The sequence below is a fragment of the Mastomys coucha genome, chromosome X, assembly GCF_008632895.1.
Source record: "Mastomys coucha isolate ucsf_1 chromosome X, UCSF_Mcou_1, whole genome shotgun sequence".
Lineage (NCBI taxonomy): Eukaryota > Metazoa > Chordata > Mammalia > Rodentia > Muridae > Mastomys > Mastomys coucha.
In genome coordinates this window covers 46,185,453-46,209,042 of record NC_045030.1, presented here as the reverse complement: position 1 = coordinate 46,209,042, position 23,590 = coordinate 46,185,453, and the positions used below count along the sequence as shown (strand labels likewise).

General features: G+C 37.4%; 1 protein-coding gene across 3 annotated transcripts in view; it reads right to left on the bottom strand.

Moving 5' to 3' along the window:
- Gria3 (glutamate ionotropic receptor AMPA type subunit 3) overlaps positions 1 to 23,590 on the bottom strand; it is a 269,423-nt gene that overhangs the window by 87,983 nt on the left and 157,850 nt on the right. For all 3 annotated transcript variants that reach the window (XR_004113737.1, XM_031354592.1, XM_031354721.1), the window contains exons 5-6: positions 20,480 to 20,533; positions 1,607 to 1,768 (exon numbers count right to left, since the gene is read on the bottom strand). Coding sequence is in view for 2 of the 3 variants with exons in the window: in XM_031354592.1 (XP_031210452.1) it covers positions 1,607 to 1,768; positions 20,480 to 20,533 (216 nt within the window). In the remaining variant the exon portion in view is untranslated. The remainder of the gene's footprint in view (positions 1 to 1,606; positions 1,769 to 20,479; positions 20,534 to 23,590) is intronic.

Genomic DNA, 23,590 nt, shown 5'->3' with positions numbered 1-23,590 from the left:
AGATGGTTTTCATTATCTTTCCTAGAAGTTACACATCTTCAGAACGAGGATAGTCTATACTGCAATATTCTCTTTATATATTTTATCTTTGTTCATTTTTTTGTGTCTAACATTGTGTTTATAAAATTGCTGAGAGCACTTAAAATAATGAATAAATGTATCTTTGTCTTCTATAGTTGCTAAATCGAAATATCACAAAGCAGCAAGGTTAGGCAGTTTCATGGAAATATAAACTTTTATAAGCTCACCAAACTATAGTATGAGAAATCATACCAGTTTAGTATATTAAAAAAATATTTGACAATAAAGGATTCCTCATTATGAATGTGACCATATTCACCAAGACAAATTAGGACACCTGGTCTGACCAAGGGGCAGGATGATTTAAGATGGAACTGTCCTAGAAAACTCTGGTACATATAATCTGCATCACACTCATACGGTTAGCTTCTCACTAGTGAGTGAATTTATTGAGTTATGAAATTATGTTTAGCTCATAAGTTTTCTAGAGTATTTCAATTGTTTAATAATTTTACTTGTATCTAGTTGTATCAGAACTTTACAGGTTCTGATGTGACCTCTTCAGGGTAGTAGAGAATACATTTCTCTTCTTTCATCTATCTTCCCTACTTTTCTCTACCCTATTATTGTCAGGGAGAAAGGAGAACTGGAGAAAGTATGAGAAAGTAGACCTTCCCCAGTTTCCTTTTTTAAGGGGGAAGGTTTTAACATACTTGACTCTTCTTCTTACATCATGGTCAATGTATGCATTTTTACTATAACAGCAGAAAAGAATTAAAAGCTACTTTTGTATTTAAATTGTGTGCTGAGGTTATGAATAATATATATACATATTCCTTCAAAAATATATGTTTGAATATAAATATATACTATATATATGAAGAAACCTTTGTGTAGCACAAATAATTTCCACCTAATTTATCTCTTTTAAAATTGTGAGTAAATAATAGGTTTTCTAACCATAGGAAACACATATGAAAAATATTCACTCTAAATATGACTTTCTGCTTTTAATATTCTTATCTTGATTTTGAGAAAATGAACAACTTAGGTAATCTAATTACTTTTAAAGACACTTTTGTAGACAGGTAACTATTTCTGTTCAATATTTCTGTACATATAGGTAATACATATTCTATATTAGAGACTAATTCACTTGGGTGTTCTGAGATTCATGGAACTTATTATCATGGGGCAATAACATAAATAATGTAAAATCCAATTTTCTGTTTTAGACTATCAATCTTTACCTTTTCCTATTGCCTCTACCCTTTGCCTGATTCAGGTTCTTGTAATAGTGTAAATTACTATGAGAATATTACAAATGAGATTCATTTAAACAGTAAACTAATTTATTTTCAAACAGTAGGGTTTTTTTTTTTTTAAAACAAAAATCTATTCTCTATAGTTTATTTGGGGGTTAGGTTATACTATAGAATCTGTTGCAGCTGATTTTTTTTTAAGAGTTGTTGAATCACATCTGAGGGAAGAGCACTTGATCACAGGATGGTTGTAAGTATATAAAGACCATATTGAAAAGCTTTTGAAAGCTGGCCTTCATTGTCTGTATGTCATGGAGCATTACCTTTAGTGGTGCATTCTTGGCTTCAGGGAATTCCCTTTCATCCAGTCTCACCCAGCGCTGTATGAACTGCTGAACCATTGGATTTTCATTGTTGACAATCTGGAAACCTGTAATATTGGCTCCTCCATGCATGACTCTTTCCAGTACAATGTCAGTAAAACCCTGGAAAGACAGTGAAAAGGATCATGACTGTGAGAGACATACGTTTCTGGTACATTTATCTGTTGGAGAGTAAGGATGAAATGAAAGATTCCTTCCCTAGGATTACTTATTAGCAATGAAGAAAGCCTTGGATATGAAACCAATTCTTAGGCCACCATGTCTTTGAAAGTAAAAACAAAATGGAGAAATGGTACATGCTTCCATTTTTCTGTCTGTGACCAATGCAGGTTTTGCTTTTACACAAATATTTTGTTTCATTTACCTGTATTTTCTTCAGTCTTCCTACCAAGACTTCAAATAGAACACTCTGTGACTAGAGAATGTTGAAGATGTTTGGCCGTAAGAAGTGCTGTAGAAAATCTTTTCCTCACCTTAACATGCTGAGCAGAGCAAAGTGTTTCAGATTCTTGTGAGGAGTATTTAGACATTTGTGATTCACAGAAATACCAGTGAGTGAAGCTGACAGCTTGCCTGTATATGATGGCACAAACCCCAGGGTGCGTCTCACATGAATCCATAAATGAGTCTTGACATCTGTATAGTATCCACCATTTGCTCCTTCACTTGCTCTGGTTACCATCTGGTGTCTCTGTCACCCAAGTGCTTCAAAGTGCTCTCCCCAGGGTTCACACCTAAGCCTTTTCCACACGGGCACTGCCGACTCCTTTGGGTATTACTGTCTTCTGGGATACCCTGCCCAGGAATTGCTGCTATTTCTGTCAGATATCGGTCTCCTGTGCTTTGTTGCTCATGTGTCAGAATCCTTAATGAATGGATGCCAGCTTTCTATATCAATGGGAGGGAAGGTGGGGGAAATCTCAGAGGAGTTGGGGGAGAGGAAACCATAATCAGAATATATCAGATAAAAAAAAACCCTATTTTCAGTAAAAGAAGAAAAAATGTGCTTAGAGACAGCAGACGTTTGTGGCAGTTAAGAAGGAAAGATACACTAGCATCTGGGAATTTCTTCTGTTTTTCAAATATAGGAGTTGGCTAGTTCTGACTTTTTCTCCAACATAGCTCCTACCAAAATTCAGGTGAATAGTCTGTGTACTTTATTGTTCTTGTGTTTAAAAAGAAAACAAGAAACAGACATTAGAAAAGAAAATAGATTTTTTTTTTTACCGTTTGGGGAAATTGCAAGGAGAAAAAATTGCACAATGGATCTGTGGCAATTTTACTGGTTATGAAAAATCAAGAGACGAAAATTGGGAAAGATAGTGATTTTTCTGTGGAAAAAAGGAAGATGTCATGAATTTAAGAGGAAGGTGAAGGAGTAAAGGGAGGAGAGAGAAGGGGTGGAAGTAATATATGTACAGTACTTATGTATCAATTGTTCTGGAGAACAAACATTTTAAATTTACATTAAAAAACAAAAAGAAATGGGAAGAACCTCCTCTCTTCTTTAGACTGTTGTCAGGATTGTGTGTGTGTATATGTTCATATGTTTATATGCTCATGTGTATGAATTCGTGTAGCATATAAGTGCATACCAGTTGTTCTTGTTGAATGCTTTCCTAAATTGTTTTCTTTTTTTTTTTTTGAGGCAAAAATCTCTCAGTAAAACTGGAGCTCATTGACTTATGTTGGCTAGCCAATCAGTTCCAGGGTTCACCTGTCTCTTCCAACTCCCCTTCCCCCATACTTAGATTGCAGGCACTCACTATCATACCTACCTTTTCTACATGAGTTTTAGGGTCCCAAATTCAGGACTATGTCTATAACTTTTTTAACTGAGCAGTTTTCCAGCCCAGCATCACCTCTAACACTTTAGTGTAAGAAAATTTCAAATATACCGAAACTTTAAAAGCAACATGCAGTGAACACCCTTATAGTTGGTACTCATATTTTTCTACTGATGTTCTCTGGTTCACTAGTTCATTCCATTTTTGGAATACGTTTTAAACAAAATAAGTGGTAAGTAGGTACAGATAGATATTAGTATACTTTAACCCCAAAGATTTAACCCCAATGTTAATAGCTATAATTTCCTGTTTATACAGTATTTTCTCCCTTCCTTTTAGTATTTGTGGTATAAGTATGTGTTCATGTGGGCATGTTCATGTGTACATACAAGTAAATGTGCATGCATGTGTGCATGTTACTTTTCCAGACTTTTTTCTTTTCTCTTTTTGAGAGAAAATTTATATCTAATGAAATGGACAAATTTTAAAAGTATGCTTGCTGTGTTTTGATAAATGCACATGTGTGTTTTGATAAATGCACATGCCTATATTATCCATATTCTTATAAGTTCTTTTATTTTCTTTTTTATACTTTCAGAATATCTTCCTTGAAGTGTGATAATCACAAAAAGCATGTGTATATCTTTAAGTGCATATATTCATTAATATTCATAAACTGAACCACAAATGTAACCAGTCCTCCAAAGTGCCCCATGTGTTTCTCTCTAATCACCAACCCCAGCTTTACATTCTTAACTTTAGAGTTCTTTAAAATAAATCAGAAAATAGTCTTAGAAAAGATTTTAGTGAGACATTTTCTCAGTAATTAGTTAGAACCCCTATCATCTTCCTTTCATTGTGAGATATGAATTTAAGGAGATTGGACAAGGAGCCAATTAGTTTGGTTTGCATACTGAGAATCACTCCTCCTTTCAAATAACCACAAGACATTTTAAAGTTAATATTAACTTGTTGTGATGAGTTTTCTCCTAAAGGATCCCTTTATGAGAGATACCAAGACAATGTTTTCTCCAATTTGTTAACCCCCGCACTAAAATCACCAGAGAAGCAAGCTTGTCTATAAATCTAGCTGAGGCTATCATTGCTATGAAAGTCTATTAATCCACTCTCGAATTCCAAAAGAAAGAAAAATCGAAAACAGAGAATAAGGGTTCAATTAATAGCTTCAATTTCACCAAGTGAAAACATTGGGCAGTAACAGATTCTGCACAAGAAAGCTGTCATGGGTAAAGGGTAGGATCTTTGATGTCTTCCTTAGGTGGGTTGAACCAGTGTTCACAGTGGTCAAATTGGGTGGTAAGGCTTTAAAAGTCCCTGAAAAGATGCATCAAGCAAATGAACATTAAACACATGGATGACAAAATGGTTTTATAAAATGGTAGAGGGTCGGTGGCAGAAGACAGCCAAGAAAGGTTTTGTTTGGTGCCTCCTGCTCTGCCTTCTCTATTTGTTGAACTTATAGAAGAACTGTTCTACTTCTTAAATGAATTACTGAAGTTTATTGTTGTGTACAGCTAGAATTGATGAAGTTGTAAATTGAGGCCTCAAACTACCGAGAGTTAGTGAAATAACTATTACAGGCCATATAGTAGGAAGACTATAAACACAGAATGGCAAGACTAGGAGTAATGAACACAGACTAAAAGGCAAGCCCTGCTAGGCTCCTACCTCCCAAGGTTCCAGGCACTATGTTTTGTCATAATTTGTAGTTAGATTATTGTGCACATCATTGAGTTGAACACATACAACCCTTTATAGTGTTTTATTGGCTTAATATCATTATAAAGATACTAAACAGAACAGGATAATCATAAACACACAGAGTGTACAAAAAGGAGAATCAAATGATGGTTGCAGAGAGGTTTGTGATAAGATAATGAAGTTGGAGAAAGGAAGTTGGCTGGCAACTAGCTCATTTTATCTATGCATTTGATTAAGACATTGGACATTGTGATTGTTTATATAACTCTTCAAAATTCACTCCTTGCTTTGCTACACAGAGAACTTGAAGTTGATTTTGATACCAGGTCTATCTAAAGACTGTATAAACATAGCACAGTAATAGAAACCTTCAATACTTTGACCAATAAAGAAAAATAAAAGATTAAAGACTCTTAAAATACTAAGTTTTGGGGTGCACATTCACAATAGGGAAAGGGGATGACTGAGTCCTGGTCCATATTCATCTATTTTCTCAGTATTGTAAGGAGTTTAACTAACCACAGTTCTTACCAAATTTACCTCTAAGAGTTGCTATAAAATTGTACTAAGTTGAGAATAATGAGGCCGTATGTTTCACAAATGCAAATATCAACATTGCCTACTTAGTGAGAGGAAAATCAAGAGAGTAGTGTCAGGAGTGGAACATGGGGAGCTCAGAGAGAGGTGCAGGACTCAGCTAGTTCCTGGACTAACTTCATTCAGTTTCAACTTAGCAATGTGGTCACTGTTTTCCTTTTCTGTTGTCTTATATTATGAGACATTGACATCTTTGAGAATTGAACCAGGCCCAACTTTGTCACATGTTTACCTATAATGTTGACAGAGGAAAGATGACTATGAATCACTTACCAATGATGGGAAGATACATCAAGATGGAGGAAAAGGAGGACCCCAGTTCTCTTAGGGTTTAGGATCTCAGCTAAAGGCAAGAGATGTCTGGCTCCTGAAACTCTTTGAATAACATTAAAAAACATTCAGGAAAAATATCCATTTTTGTACTATTTGATTAAATAATTTTCATTCTATAAGATGCTCACTGCTACTGGGTATAAGGTGTGAATCCAGGGCTAGAGAGAGGGCTCAGGAATTAAGAGCACTGACTGCTCTTCCAGAGGTTCTGAGTTCAAATCCCAGCAACTACATGGTGGTTCACAACCATCTGTAATGGGATCTGATGGTCTCTTCTTGTAGGTCTGAAGACAGAGACAATGTAGTCACATACATAAACTAACTAAATAAATCTTAAAAAAAAAAGGTTGGTGCTAATCTTTAGAAGCAATATAAAGACAGTAATGACAGGTAGGTATCCAGACAGCACCCAGAGTAAGTGAATAGGATAATGGAGGAGTTTTAAAGGGAGGGCACAGTAGCAGGATGAGGGGAGTTAGGAGGAAGTCTGATATAGAGACAGGCACTGGATGGTAATAACTCACAATTTTCTGTTATTTCATCATTTAAAGGAATTTCACTTGCCCAGAATGCTTGCTGAATTTTATTACTTGAGTTTGTCTGTCTGATCTCATTGAAAAAGGTGAGTATATCAAATGGGCATCTCTTCTAAATCTCTGGAGAGATATTAATTTCATAGAGATAATAACAAATCCCATGTGAAAAAAGAAGTAAGTAAAAATGGTAATATATCATTGTAAAAAATGGAACTTATTACTGATATCTAAAAGGGAAAAGTGGTTTGGTTTTATGGCTTCCCCGTTTCTATTCTAACAGGTATTCAAATATGTTGTTTTTATATTACATACTGCTAGATTGAACTGCTGACATTTGTGACTAGAATCCCAAGTAACAAAGAGACTTCATTGTTTGGAGAAGTTTAACAAAGAAAGCATTATTAAAGAGGTAACCTAAAATTATCTACACAGGAAGAGAGCGAATCAACAGAACAATGAAATGATAAGACAGGTTTTCTTTCTACCGTGGTTCAACCTACTATGCTTCTGATCATAACTCTATATGTGTGTGTATGTGTGTGTGTGTATGTATATATAGTCTACAGATACAGAAAATAGACTACATTATTTGGATAATTTATACATAGGCATCAATATAAGGGAGCTATAAGATGAGAAAGAAGTTGTGCTTGTGGTAAGAGGAGAATATCAGAGATTAATATTTTTATTAAGGGCAGGTATACAAAGCCTTCCTCTTTGCATCTTGTTGCAACATGGTCAGGTATTTTGAGTATCCATAGATTTAACTAAGTCGTGTTGACAAGAATATTTGGCTAAAATTCACTGAGACCAGTGCATTTTCTCTAAAACAAAGAAAAACAAAACAAAATAGAAAACAAAACAAACAAACAAAAAAAGAGATGGTTGTGAGCTACCATGGGGTTGCTGGGAATTGAACTCCACCATTAGAGGAAAAGTCAGTGCTCTTACCCACTGAGCCATCTCTCTAGCCCTATTTTTATAATTTTTATATATGTGTTCATATTTGCCTTATTACAAAAAAAACCAACATTTAAATGGGGATGGCTTACAGTTTTAAAGGTTCAGTCCATTACGTCATGATAGGAAGCATGGCAGCATGCTGGCAGACATGGTGCTGGAGGAGTCAGAGTTCTACATCTTGATCAGAAGGCAGCCAGGAAGAGACTGTGGTCCACAGGCAGCCAGGAGAGGGCTCAGTTTCTGCACTGGGCAGAGGTTGAGCACTAGGAGATCTCAAAGCCCACCTGCACAGTGACACACTTCCTCCAACAAGGCCATACCCACTCCAACAAGGCCATACCTACTAATAGTGCCACTTCCCTTGGGCCAAGCATATTCAAACCACAAGATCAAAATTCAAGATTAAGCCATAAAGACTGGTCAACATTCCAGCAGGCAGCTCTCATTGGATGAAGTGGGTTTTAAAAACAAAAACAGAGAAGACATAAGGTGGGAGGGGATGTTTTGGGGTTCTGAGGGAGTGGGAAAGTGAAATTAGGAGTAAATGTGATTGTGATATATTGTATCTATGTGTGAAATTGTCAGAATAAATAAAAGATATTCAAAATAATAAAAAAAGAAAAACATAACAGAAACATTCACTGGTTACATGGAGGTAGAAGTGAAAACGAAAATTGGAAGCTCTTGAATAGAACAAAGAGAGGTCAGAGAACAGACAGAAACTGGCTGATTTGAGGTTCATCTCTTCTCATTGGATTTGGTTCAAAACCTTTTAAAATAAATCATACTCATTCTATGTCACTTCAGGTCATTTAACTTTTCCACAAACTCTGGCTAATTTTCAGTTCTTGAGATGACCACCTGTAGACCCAGAACTGGGAGGGACTATGTGCTAAGTTGACTGGAAAGTCCACAAATCTATTAGTACAACAGAAACATCCATCCCACACCTGGGAGGTGAAATATGGCAATATTGTGTGAAGGTTATCACTAGAGACAGAGTGTCATGCTATAACTGCTTCATAGGTGAGGATAGGACGGGGCAATTACTGCTGGACTTTCTGTTTCTCTTCTAACATGTCCTAAAGCTATCTTATATTGTGAGCTACTTTACCATCAGTAGGTAGACTTTATGAGTGGCATGCACAAACACAATTCCCAGGTAGAGATTATATGGGCAACTTTAGCAGAGAGGTCACCAACATGCGTAGAATAATCAAAATGGAATCACTTTTTATAATACCCTGCAGCTGACTGAATCTTGCTGCACTTTTCTTTTTATCAAATCAATTGGAGCTCCTAATTTACTTGCTCACAAATATTCCCTGGGTTTGAATTCTCCTGATCATCTAAAGAGGTGGGACTGTTTTCCAAGTTCCACTGAAATCTCTACAAATAAAACAATGTAAGCAAATGGACAACAATAAGGAGAGGCAAATCAGGAAGCACCAATATGTGAACGTCATGGGTAGAGTGAAGGAGGGTGAGAGAGTAGTGCCTACTGTTGGGCAGCACTAGGCAGACTCCAGCTTGCCTTCTAACATGATCCAAATCATGCTGTCATTTCTCTTACATGTTGCTGCATTCAGCAGTGTAGAGTATGTTCAAAGGGGACAACTGGGTGAGTACTTAATAGGAGAAGACACTTGCAGGTTTTTGGTCCTGCTATGCCTTCTATCATAACTTTTCAAGACATTTCACTATGTAAGCTGGCCACTTAAAAACATTATGTGGGAGTATTGTTCAAGTCTCACTTAAACCTCTGTAAAACAATGACACTGTGGAAATGTCCAATGAGCACCTAAATTAAATAAAGTGTTTGCTGAGAAGAGACACCATGACCATGGCAATTCTTTTAATAGAAAGCATTCAACTGGGGATTGGCTTACAGTTTCAGAGATTTAGTCCATTATTGTCATGGCAGGGATCATGGCAGTAGGCAGATGTGGTACTAGAGAATTAACTAAGAGTTACATCTTAATATGTAGGCCAAGAGGGAATTACTGGGCTTGGCATGGGCTTTTGAGAATTCAACACTCAACCACAGTGACACATGTCCTCCAATGCTACACCTCTTAATTCTTTTTAAATAGTGCCACTCCCTGATGACTAGGCTTTCAAATATATGAACCTATACGGGCCACTCTTACTCAAACCACAATAAATGTCAAATATCTCTAAAACGTCTGTAAAACTTATACGATAAAAAGGTTATCAAACAGCTGAAGTAGGTAAATAAATGAAAGGGGGAAGAGAAATGAGATAAAAAAGAATGCCAGTGAAAGCAGTTGGCTGAGGGTAGAATGTGCCTGATTCTTAGCTCTCCACCCATCTCTATCATCTGAAAATAAGTTTAGGTTCTTTCACAAATTCCTAGATACAACTATAGTCACAAATAGATATACCTCAATGCATTTTGCACACTGTGGCCTGGCTTCCCTCAAAGCCTCAACAAAACACGGATTCAACTGGGTTGACCAACAAAAATTCAGTTTATGTGAAATTATACGAGTGAATGAGCTATCAGTATGCAGATAGTGCTAGGATGCTGAGCAGCTGCAGTGAGCCGTGACTCTAGTCAGCGACTACATTAAGGGTAAACAACCAGAACTTTTCATGGGCTATGGAGCCAAGCTATATAGTGTTGGGTGAGTTAGGTATATTAAATGCACTACCTCCTCTGAAATGCTTTCTTTGTTGCCTGTGATAACTTTGAACTCACAATCAACCTGGCTCTGTCTCCTTAGTACCCTGGCTTGACCGAGGAATAGTTTTGATTTACTGTACTTTCGAATTATGAAATCCACCAGGTCAAGGAGCATCTGTAAACCCAGAAGTTCCAATTCTGGGTTACGTGGTGGTAGTTTTACTTTTAGAAGTTTTTGAGGAAATTTTGTTATCACTTTCCAAAATGGCTGTGCTAACTTAAATCTCCATCCATCATATTTAAGAATTATCCTTTCCCTATATCTTTACCAAAAAGTTTTCAATTAGCAACACAATGACTAAGAAAGCTCTATATCAATTTTGGCTGTACTTTCTACTAAAGCGTGTGCTTCTTTTTCTTTTCTTTGCCTCTTTCTCTAATGATTGCATGGGCTGTTATACATTTGATGACTGCTTATGGACCTTTGTCTTCTTTATTATCCCATTCCCTTCTGTACAATAAGTGCATTTGTATAGTCACTCTGCAATGTCATTGCTAAGTTACTTCAAGGTCCCAAGTTCCCTGTTGTACTAAGTGGAATTTCTGTTAAGCCCATTTTATTATTTCATGGGGATTTTAACAATTACAACTCATGATTAGATACTCAATTACTTTTGTGGGTTTACACTAAACTTCCAAATCAGTGCTACTTGCCTAATTGCCACAGTGGTATCTTTTCCTTTGCTTGTGTCGGTGAACTTTGCACAGGGAGGTGATTAGACAATATGAGGGAAAGCAGAGAGAGATAGATTGGAAGGAATCCTACTGCTGATACACTGGGTAAGTTAAACTGTTTTCTCCTTTTCTAGGTATTAAATATCTGTGCATCAGGCTTATTTACCTCTGTGACAATGGCAGTCTTCACTGGAAACATAGGCACTGAAGGTACTCATTTAGATTTGTATGTAAGTTAGGCTAGATTTCATCAATTGTGTATCGCCTTTCTATCACTGTTGCTCACATCTGAATTTGGCTATATAAGTTGAATCATGACTTTGTGCCTAAGAAGATTATGCGAAGTACTGCAAACAGTCCTTGGTGAATTCTCTTAAGTCCACCATTAACAAAGCTGGTGTTTGAACAATCAGTGTCCAAACACAAACTGTCTCTGATATGATTCCAACTTCAAAAGTTTCGAATGATTTTGGTATTATGCTGTCTCCATTGACAGACATTTAAGCAGATCATTTTCCTGCAGATAGTGTGGATAACTTAAAAGCTGGAAATAAATGCATTCAAGGTTTACTTTTAGAGCATTTATTTTCAGGATATTGTGCAGAGTTTTCTTGCACATAGAATTGTTCTTACGGTACATTTCGTACATAGAAGAGATGAAGCACAAAGTAAGTTGGGTGACTTTTCCTGAGTTGATAATAGACCATGGGTGAGAAATGGGCAAGTGGCCTGCTAGAGGGGAGATAAAAGCAGTAGACTGTGGATTTGGAAGACTGCCAAGGACAACAATATATTTTAGCATTTGCATGAAGCCTCCTCTGTCTTTCATGCTATTTGAATTGTTCATTGGAGTGATGCTTCAACATAGAAATGCAAAGTAATTGTGGTGGTTTAAGGTAGCAGGTTCCTAATGAAAGATACAAGTCTTTTTTTTTTTCTGGAAAGCAGATCCTTCCTCCAGATGTGGTGGGGGTGGAGGAAATGGGAAGAAGGATATATTACACCATACGAATTAGCATTTGGTTATGGGTTACTTGCATTGTTTACTAGCTGGTTTATTCTCTAATCCAATCACCAAATATTCTCTGAAATCTAAGTGGATAGAATTGTGAGCCATATCATATCTGACCGCCACCCTAATGACACTTCAGTCTATTTGGAGCTCTTTGTAAGGATTCAAAACAAAACAAAACAAAAAAACAAAAACAAAAAAAAAACACTTGTGACTTTATAATTGCTACTGGTGAGGAAATAACCTCTGTAGCTTTTTTGTTTTAAACTAACAGCTTTACTGAGGTATGATTTAGTTATTGTAAAATTCATCATTCATTGTGGTGAATTTTGAGGGATAAATCAGATCATGTTCTTCTCTTATTTGAACCGCATGCATTACTTTCTATTGTTATTTTAACTGACTTAGTAAAGCCTTGCTAGATAAAATTACATTTTGATAACATAGGGAAAGCATGGTGCTTAGAACCTTGGCGTGTGGTATTCTGTTTAGGTGAACTTTTCCTGATTTGTCATGTAAATGGATCTTTCTCACCGTTTAGAGCATTCTTTGAAGTCAGCCCTTTACAATGTTTTCTCTGTCTGCAGTACTGATTTCGTACATTGTGGCTTTTTTCATTCTTTGTCTGTCTCCAGGCCAGTTACTATAAGCTAGGCAGGACTGTTCTCATCAATACGATTATAAGTTTCTCAAGGACATGGTGTCCTGTCCTCTTTGTAGTGAAGTGAATGCAATTTGGTGTATTCAAATGATATAGGAAAGAAAACCTAGGGACTGGTGCTTTGCCACAGTAGATAAAGGCACATGCTACCCAGCCTGATCTGAATTCAGTCCCTGGAATCCTCATGATCGTAGGAAAGAACCAACTCCTATACGTTGTCCTTTGACCTCCATATGTGTACTACCCTACTCCCACACAGAAAAAAGGAAATAAAAATAAAAAGAGACTGTGTATGCTTTTAGGGTTCTTCTACCTCAGATGTGTGGCCTAATGCTGGTTCATTGACCGTTGAGTGTTACTAGTCAGATGATAGGAGAGAGGAATCAGAGTAATTGCTATCAATATTTGTAGCTCTTTCACTGGGCTTATGGCTACTGAACTAAAATGTTAAATACTAAATATTAGACTTATATTTGATGTGTCTGCCTTTGACTATTTCATTTAATTATTTTTGTTGCACTTTTATTGGTCTATAAAGGTTTGGGGACAAATGGGTTCATCTTTATAAGTAGTTAAGAAGCTCTTTTAAACAAAACAGATTTGCTGAAGCATTTCATTTTTGACATAAGAAGAAAATGTATAAAACAGAAGTGAAACAAGCAAAAATAAACACTGGTTGAGTAGCAACTCTCTGTAATATTTAACATACACAATGTACTACCATTTTCAATCTCTAGTTCTTCAGGAAAAGGTAGGCTGTATTAAGTAAATAGACTTTTGGTTCTTCTGGACACCATAAAGTGAACTTTGAAGAGACCATGGGTAAGATTCAAAGATCTGAATGTTCCACACAATAGAAGTGGAGGCATGGGATTTGTGAAGGAGGGAAGAAGGGAAGAGAAGGAAAAAAAAAACAGCTAACATTAAAACATTGGGACGCTATATGATGGATGGTACTGTGGCCAGAAGATAATGAAAATGGTAGAGGAGCTGATAAATTGGTTTTAGTTACTAACATTTTTTGCTTCACAACTATAAGAGAGTTTGCTTGTGGATGACCTAGGGACCCAGTTCAAGTATAGACAGTTCTCAACTTATGATGGTATAAATTAATATTTTTAGTTGCTTTTGAATTATGTGAAAATTATTATGCATCATTAAAAGCTATACTTTAAGTTTCGATATATATGATACCTAGTGGTAAGACCCTGTATGGTGATCCTGGACAGAGGCAGTGAGCTGCTCCTACTTAGCCATGTAGCTGCCAGAGTGATGGTGCTCTGCAGTGTCCTGTGTTGTTCAGCTATGATATTCAGTAGTATAGGGTACTAAGCACATTATCAAGTTATGGTATTTTCAATCTAAGAAGTAATCCCATAAAATCATGAAACATCTGTCTATAAATCTACTAAGTAGCCCTGTTTTACAGACAGCATTGAGAAGCCTGAAAGAGAAGATACAATTCTACCAACTCATCTTATTAAAACACTGGCTAGGTAGTGATCTTTCCTTGTAAATTTCAGGTAGGAAGGACGGGAAGGAGGGAAAGGGAGAGAGAGACATGGGGAATCATTTTGGAGAAAAAGAAATGAGTTTCTGAAGTTGTCCACTTTAAGCTGACTAATGCTTGTGACCCACAAGAGCAAGATAGGGGTTTAGACTTCAGACCAATCCCCAGTCTTCTGTTTCTTGGTATTCTGCTATTGTTTATCTCTGTTTAAGAAGAAACTGAATCCTGAGCCACGAGAAGGTTGTGTACCCAGGAGAGGTGACTGTATTTCCTGGCACTTGGGACCAGTGGCAGCTTTTTGCCTCAAGCCCACTTTCCTTGACTACAAAACTAGGCTCCAACCCAATGACCTCTGTGTTCACATGCCATCTGCTGAGGGGATCACAACACGTGGCTTTGAGCATTTGAATTTTTATATAGAACATTACAATTGGGAGAACAAAGGAAGGGGAAGCAGAGAATAGAACAGGAAGACCTGGAAGGGGAAAGGAGCAGAAGGGACTAGTTGGTATTGGTATGCCAAGCAGCATGACTCAATTTCATTTGCTTTCCCTTGAAACAAAGCAAGTTCTTCTCTGTTTTAGGTTTATTCCAAGATCTGGTAAGCACAGAGGCCATTTCTTCAAGTCTAGGTTTGCAAACTACTTTATGAGTGATGATCTAGGCCCTTCAGGGAATTCTGTATGAAGCTGAGGATGACCTTGAATTCCTAACCCTATCCCATCCATCTCTGAAGGGCTCACATTACATGCCTATCATCGAAAGCTCAGCTTACTGTCCATGTTTTTATAATTGTCTTTGGTCACTTCATTCTCATAATTCTACTGTGTGTGCTTCATATCTTTATATCACTGCATATGCATGAAGGTCAAAGGGCAACCCTTAGGAGTCTGTTTTCTCTACCTTGTGGGTCCTAGGAGGGAACTTAGGCTGTCAGGTTTTCTGGAGATTGCCTCCACTTATTGAGCCATCCCACCAGTCCCTTTTTGTACAAACTCTTCTGTGACCTTTTCAGAGCTGACCTGTCTTGCTGAGATGCATGGGTGGGATGTGCAGGAAGAACAAGTCACTTTACAAGCAGATTGTCTATTCAACTTTGGGAAAGTTGGGTCTCTTTTCTGAGTCCATTTCCTGATATTTAAAAAGATTTGAGGAGATCGCAGTCAAGAATTCTCTACTCATAGATGTTTTAAGATGCTCAACGAAGTCCCAAGAAAATAGTGAGCACAGCATGGGGGAGTCAGAGAGCCATTAACTCTTATCCTCTTTCTCCCCTGTACAATGCTCAGCTTGATTGTCTGTCCTTGACATTCTTTACCACTGACAGCTACATTACCCAACTTCCACTTGCAGCATCTGTAGCTGCCTCTAACACTGGGGAACTGTCAGGTCTTCTAAGGCAGTAGTTAAACACTACCACACTGAATATGCCTAGCCATGGCTTCTATCTTCCCCTGGGCACCTCAAGTGCTTGGATTATTTGGTCTGATTTTTAAGGTACCCTGAACATCTGTTATTGAACCATCTCAACCTGGATCTAATTTGCCTTGTATCACCTGCTTGGCTACGTTGATTAGTTCTTTGGATCCTTATCTTTGTTTAGAACTTGGCTAAGGGCACTCATGGTTCTCTCAGCCTTTGTTCATCTGGACTGATTTAATGCTTCAGTCTGCCTTAAAAACAGTAGGCCTCTGGTTTTGCTCCCCTACCTGTGTGCTTAGCATTCACCCAGTTGTTGTGTTTACATTTTCCTTCACAGTCAACCTGGGCGATATCTAAGGAGGAAGAAGTACAGAACTATAAGTGACCTTGGAGTGTTTTTAACATTTTAGTCTTAAATATTCCACCTTTTACAGGTTTCTATTTAAATCTATATCTGATCCAAAATTTGCCTAACTGTTTCATATTGACTGTAGTTCTGAGACTTAAACAGCCATTTCTGCCTTGTTCTAAAGAATGGTGTTTGTGGAATCATAGAAGTGATGGAGTAGCTATTTTTTTCTAATATGTATTTAATATAAGTTCAAAACCAATAAGCTTCAAAAAGGTTTTGCCATGTACTCCTTAACACTAGCTCATGCAGGTAACCTACTCTGGGAAATAGTGATCTGGTCTTTCTTCCCTATCTTGCAAATGAATAAATAGGTACAGAGATATGTCTAGTTAAATGAATTCCAAGTATTTAAATTTGACTCTTAGCTCATAGGCTAATGCCTTGGTTTGCATCATGACATACCACCTCCATCCTTTACATCTATCTCTAATAGTGACTTCAGATTTTACATATATCTGAGCTACTATTGTCAACATATATGAAAAAATTAAATCATGACACATGATGTACTTTGCAGTGCAATGTAAAAGGTACTGTTATAGGACCCAGCCATATGGGAAAGAGATGCTGCTTAACTGACAGGTTGCATGCACATACTAGTTACTGCTGGGTACCAGAGCAGACAGAGTAACAGCACTCTACTAGAAGAGGAAACAATTTTGGAACAACCCCTAGCAAGAAAAGACATCACCAATGGATATGGATATGGACATGGATATGGACACAGATATGGACATAGATATGGATATGGACATGGATATGGATATAGATATGGATATGGAATTTGTAGGAGGCTTACTTGCTTAACAGAAATGTCCCCCTCTAGCTTGATCACATCACATCTCTGGTTTGTGTCCTTAGTAGAATCTTTGTTTCTTTCAGAGATTTTTTAGCAAGATGGACTTTTCTGAAGCTTGTTTTTCACTTATAGTGTACACACTGACCTGTCGATGGCCTCTGTTGAAGCACTTCTGGAATTTCCTCCTTCTCATTTTAGGACTGTGTCTAAGGAGGTTTATGTAAAAGCATATAGGTATCTTTGACAGATATGTGGAGCTCAGAGTCAAAGAGAACACTTAGAGTATAGGAAGCTCAGGCAGGGTGAGTGTTCTTGAATTTGCATTTGTAGAAGAAAGGAGTTCTTCTGTGCTGTTGTAACACCAAGCCTGACTAGAGTTTGTTCCCCTGAGTATATACACATCCTCAGTTTTTACCCAGCTGGCTCATCTTGAAAGGCCAGATGGCTCATCTTGGAAGGAAGCATCTTCTTAGCTCCACTTCCTTTTTTGACCATCCAAATGACTTCTAAATAGTTTTGCTTTACTCTGTATGTGTATGTCATTGCTAGAGGTGTTTGGAGTATTTTTGTGTGCTTTACATTTTGTGGAGACCAGGATAGAGATGATCTGTTTCATTATTATTATCAGTCGAGTAGCAGTTTCTCTATCTACTGCTCTAATAATATAGAGTTCAGGGACTTCTGCAAACTGCGTGGCTCAGTTCAAATGAAAAGAAGGTCACTAGAGGAAAAAGTGGCAGCTCAAAGCACAATGAATGAGTTCATGTTTTCATGACTCACACTGACATGATACTACACATTACTTTCTTTTAGAAGGAACAGATTTTGCTTGTTCTTGTAGGAGGCATCTCTCTAAGGTCTCATTATCCTGAATTGTGTGCTCCAGATTCAGTTCACCATTCATTTCCAGAACATTATAGTGATCTCTTTCCTCACTGTCTGTGTCCCTTGCTCTAGCTTTCTCTTGCTCTTGGTTTGTTCCTTCTCACTGTGTCTCTGTGTCTGTCTTTGTCTGTCTATCTCTTTTTCTCTTTTGATCAAATTCAAGCACTCCTGTCCTTGTGGATGTTAGCTAAACATCATGAAACTGAGCTACATCCTTACTCACTGTTTCCTCCAACATGGTCTTGCTATGTAGCCTAGGATGGCCTTGTATCTTCCAATTGCTGTGTTTGCAAAAGTATACCACTACTTTAGGTAGCAATTGTCTTTTGCTGTTCCATCACTCTGCAGGCTTTTTTTTGGGATGGTGGTGGTGGAAACAGATCTAGATCTCAATGTCAGAAGAAAAATATATTTGAAAGATTATTAGGCATAATGTGGCCTAGCTGGAATTCTAGGATAGAAAGGGTCTCCTTAGGTCATCTTGTGCTAGCTGGGACAATCACTGATGAGAATGAGCTGAAATCTTTTCAGGCAGAACTTGCCTCCAGGTGTCCAGTGAGCTGACCAGGCTCCAGCTTCAGGTGCTATCAGAATCTACCTTAGCTTTTGAGATTAGGGCATTTCTTCCTTGGCATCTACCAGATAATGGTAGATCAAAGTGAGGCTGAAAAGGCTTGTTATTTGCAGACTTTGCAAAGGACTTCTTAGATGTTCTGACCAAGACTTTCTCAGAGATACACGACAGCCTGTGCTCTTCTTGACTATCTTCTTTCTTGCCTTTCTTCAGTGGTATCAGATGTATATTGTGGTCTGAAACCTTCCATTCCTACTACTGTCTGTCTTTCTTGTTTTTCACAGTTATCCCTCCCAAGAAATGTCTTGCCTTTGTAATTATGTTTTAACATCTAATTCCAAGGGTCCCAACATATGGAAGAATTCCTCTATTCCAACCCCTGCATTCACCATAAGGAAACTGAGGTCTCTATGGTTGCTCAAGCAAGACCAAAATATTCTAAACTCCAACTCAATATTCTTTTTCAATCTGCTGTCAACATGCATGACCATAGTTATTTTTTGCAGATGTATGAAAAAACTGTATTACACTGTTTACTTGAAGATCAAATATTATTTCACTTTTGTTAAATCTGTTTTCACTCCATGTGAGTTAATATCTGAAAAATGCTGGTTTTGATGTCCTAGTTTATTAAGGACAAGAGTTTTTATTAAGTAAACACTTGTGTGAGCACTACCGAAAGTTACCTCATACATTGCCAGTAAATACATAAAGCCCCATATTTTAAATACTATGCTATATATCTCACTGCCTTCTAGAACATGTAAAGTTGAGGGGAAGATAAAATGAGAGGGGTGGAAGTAGGAAGATAAAAGAAGGAAAGCAGACTATTGATAAGAAAGAAACTGAAAAACTCAACAAAACTGTCTCAGGTACCTTGGTAGAACATCTATTATTTCCTGCCACACTCTAGTCTATCCCTTATTTATCTGTTGTCCAAGACCCAAGTTTAGTATTTTTATATATGAACTGAGGACTGGGTTTTTTCTTTCTAGAAGAATCAATTCATTTATCCTCAAATTGGATGGAAGACTTCCTCTACTTTGAGCAGCATATTCAAGATGCACACTGCATCAGAAGTCAGTAGTGTTTGGATGTTTTCTGAGAAAGATACTTGAATAGCACTTCTTTTATCATTTAGAAACATTTGTAAGTAAAACAAGATATTTCCCTTAATTTTAGAAATCTAAGAGCACAATTATAATAATCATCTACCATTGCTACTATTCTTTTGGTTTAAGAGCTTTATAATGATTGTGATTTTGTTGTGCTAATGAAACAAAACTGTAGCTTGAACTCCTGTGATAATTTAATAGATTCTTAGTAGTGAAATGATAATTTCACACCCCTCTTTCATTCCATAGGAACAATAATTTATCAGCCATCTTGTTAATCACTAAACAAGTTGTCTTTTCAGAATAAAAAGAAGTATGAGGTGACCTCGATGGGACACTCTCTTCTCAGATATCATGGACTTTAAAGGCATGGGGTATTTGAATGTAAAAATCCAGGTTGTGTTTTGTGTAGGTAGAAAGGTATATCCTGTTGTACCTGATTTGAAGAGATTTGTTAGCCTCTGAGAGCACAAATCAAAATGCTGTAACACAAGTGTCCTTTGGATATATTGGGAGTCATCTCCCTGTGTCTTCTTGGTTTACATTTCAAACCTAATTAAAATAGCTGACATCCAAATTGAATCTAAGAATAGTGAAGGAATATGCCTGATTACTATTACTATCATTGTTATTATTTGCTGTTGGAGATTGAAGCTAATATCTGCTTCTTCCCAGGCAAGTACTCTGCTACTGAGCTGTTTCTTCAGTCAGTTTTGGAAGGGTTTTATTTTATTATTTTTATTTTGAGACAGGATCTTATTGTGTTTACCAGGACGACCTTGAAGTTGCTTGGCAGCACAGGAAAATTTTGAATTCTGACCATGCCTTGGTCTCCCAAGTAGCTGGGATTACAGGCTAGTTCCAGCAGACCTGACACAAATTATCTTTTAAATAAGAAAAGAAGATAGCTTTGTAGCTGAAAAGGCAACACAATAGTATACAGAGCTACAAAGGCCAGTTTGAGTATTTACTGAATTTGTTTCTCAAAGCATCTAGAGAACATGTTGGGTGCTTCCTGGATTTCCTTTACAGCTGATTATAGATGACATGGACTAAATGGACTATATTGCCCAGGGACACTTGAACTACTTTTTTATTCTTACCAGGTTAGCAAGCATGTAGTGATAACCTCTTGAATGTTTTCCCAGGATCACAACCTGCAGAAAGAAGAAATGAGAAATATTGTTTATTTAAGGTCATTTTTCACTTATACAATCGGTAGGATGGTTAGAATGAAGCTTTTAAATCAATAATATGGTGGGATTTTAGTATACAGTAGAACCACTGCTAATTAGACTGGGTTCATTTTTGTCTAATTTCACTTGTAGTCAGATAAACCAGGAATCATTGTCAATATCAAAGTTAAAATGTCAAAACAAGGGTATATAAAAAAAAAACCATTGGAACTTCCAGGTCAGTAGCAGCATTGTCACTTAAAATAGATGGCCAAAGCAAAGCTGATAGTCCCTCACCCATGAACTGGATTTCTGTGCTTAGCTGTTGAGATGGAAAATGAGCTGAACTTAGCATACAAATTAGAAAATAGAATGTACTGTACATTTTTTTTTGTTATCTAGAAAGCTTAGGGAATAGAGCACTCAAAGAATGGGGTTAATGGGATTTTCAGGTTAACTGAGGTTACTTTTGCTTATTGAAAACTTTTCTACACGCTTGCCTTCCTTTTCTTGCCTTAATGTCTTAATGTGAAAGATGTGTGGCCATCTGAATGTCTTTTGAAGCCAAAGGCAATGCCCTAGGGCATTCAGAGGAGTTTTCCTTCCAGGGACATTTGGCAATGTCAGACAACGTATTTGGCTATTAGCAGCTAGTGGGTAAAGGTCAGGGATGCCACTAGATATCGTCCAGTGCTTAGGACAGTCCCTACAACCATAATCATCTGTTCCCAAATGTCAGCGATAGTGAGGGTAAGAATCATTTCCTCAGAGTCATCATAATTATCATTATTTTCATCAGTAATGCTGTGTTAAGTACTTGGCTTTCAGTTTACAAAGTGCCTTTTATTGTCTCTTATGTCAGGGGGCTAAATAGTTTCCAACCAAATGTACTGGTGCTTTTTTTTTTCTTTTCTAAATGTGTAAGTTTATTTTATTGCAACAAAGTACACCAACCTTTTTGGTTCATTAAGCATTTTGTCAAACACTGACGTGCTGACACTGTCCTAGATACAGGTGACGGGAACAAGGAAGTGAATAGCATAGAGATGGAAGGAACAGCCTGATGTGTATTTAAGTTTATGTCGATGCAAAGCTAATATGATCTTACCTTAAGTAAAACAAGGAAAAACTATGAGTATAATGATTGGATCAGGCCTTAGAAGGAAGTAATTCAAGCCAGAGGCTGTAGGGTTAAGCTTCACGATTAATACCCTCTGAATACAGTTAGGTACAGATGTCAGAGGTTTGAAAACATCTAGCAAGGTCTCAGAATTGTACCCATAGCAAACTGGAGGCATATATGAAAGTCTGTAATTGTTATAGTGATTGCAACTGCCCTTATTTTAATATCTAAAATATGCAGGCCTTGTACTCAATGTTGTATGTGTAAGTAATTTCTATAAAATTTTAAGTCTAATTTTACAGATGAAGAATCACAGCCCAAAGGTAGTTTAAATAATTTCTCCAAGGTCACATAGCCAGGAAATGGTAAAGCTGGAATTAGAAGCTGGATCTTTCTTCCTGTGGAAGGACTGGTGGTGCAATTAGATCCTCCGTATCTGTGGTCTCTGCATCCATATGTTTAAACAAGACCACATTTAAAACACCTGAAAAATCATTTCAAATAGAATGTGTGCAGACTATTATCTTGTTGCTGTTTCCCCAAGCAATGCAGTACAAGAACTATTTGTTTAATATTTATATGTTATTAATTAATATAAGTAATAGACATTATTTAAGGTATAGATGTAAAGACATGAATAGTGTGCTGTTCTGTATAAGGGACACACACCTCTATTTTGGTAAATATCCGAGTTGGGGTATTGCTTTTTAGAGCCAGTCCCCTTGGCATGACTGTATGATGTGTTCAATTTGCCTCCTGAGTTTTCAACTTTATGGTGGTGTCTAAATTATGGACATGCAGGAGAGATTGAACTTTATTTATGTGAAGTGATAGTGATGAAAGCCATGGCTGTATGCAGTGCAGGGAAGTACTTTACTGCATAGTCCCATCCTCTGTTCTTTTACCATGTTAGCTCTTTTCTCCTTTCAGTACAGAACTCAATAGATGACAGGAGCCATTCAGTGGTTCCTTATAAAATGGGCTTTATGTTAAATGATTTCACTTGAATAAAGGCTAATGTACATGCTCTAAGCATGTTCAAAGTACATTAGCCTAAGCTAGGATTTGAGATAGGTTGAGAATATTATGACTTGAGGATCATAGGATCAGAGGTGAGGAGGGCACAACATCTGTCCCAACACCAGGAGTAACTGGGACCAGCGGGACCCAGGCATGTGAGAGTTCCTCCAGTCCAGTGGCACAGGTTCCAGTGTCCTGAGCAGACCTAGGGCACTAATTCCACAGCCAGTCCCACAACACCCAGAGGAAGCTCCACTCCCAGGCACTCTAATGGGCCCAGGATCCCAGGATCCCAGCATTATAGGATCCCAGAGACAGCTTGACTCTGAGTAGTTCTGACACAACAAGGATTAGAGGAAGGACATGCTCCAGTCAGATTTAGCTAGGGCAGATAGCACTAGAAATAACCAGATGGTGGGAGGCGAGTTTAAAAATTTAACCAACACAAACTAAGGTTACTCGGCATCATCAGAACCCAATTCTCCCACCATAGCAAGTCCTGGACACACTATCACACTGGAAAACTAAGATTCAAAATCACTTCTCATGATAATGATAGAGGACTTTAAGAAAGACATAAATAGCTCCCTCAAAGAAATACTGGAGAACACAGGTAAACAGCTAGAAGCCCTTCAAGGAGAAACACAAAAATCCCTTAAAGAACTACAGGAAAACACAAACAGGCAAAGGAAATGAACAAAACCATCCAGGATCTAAAAATGTAACTGGAAACAATAAAGAAATCACAAAGGGAGACAACCCTGGAGTTAGAAAACCTAGGAAAGAGGTTAGGAGTCATAGCTGCAAGCATCACCAACAGAATTTAAAAGATAGAAGAGAGAATCTCAGGGACAGAAGACACCTTAGAAAACATTGACACAACAGTCAAAGAAAAT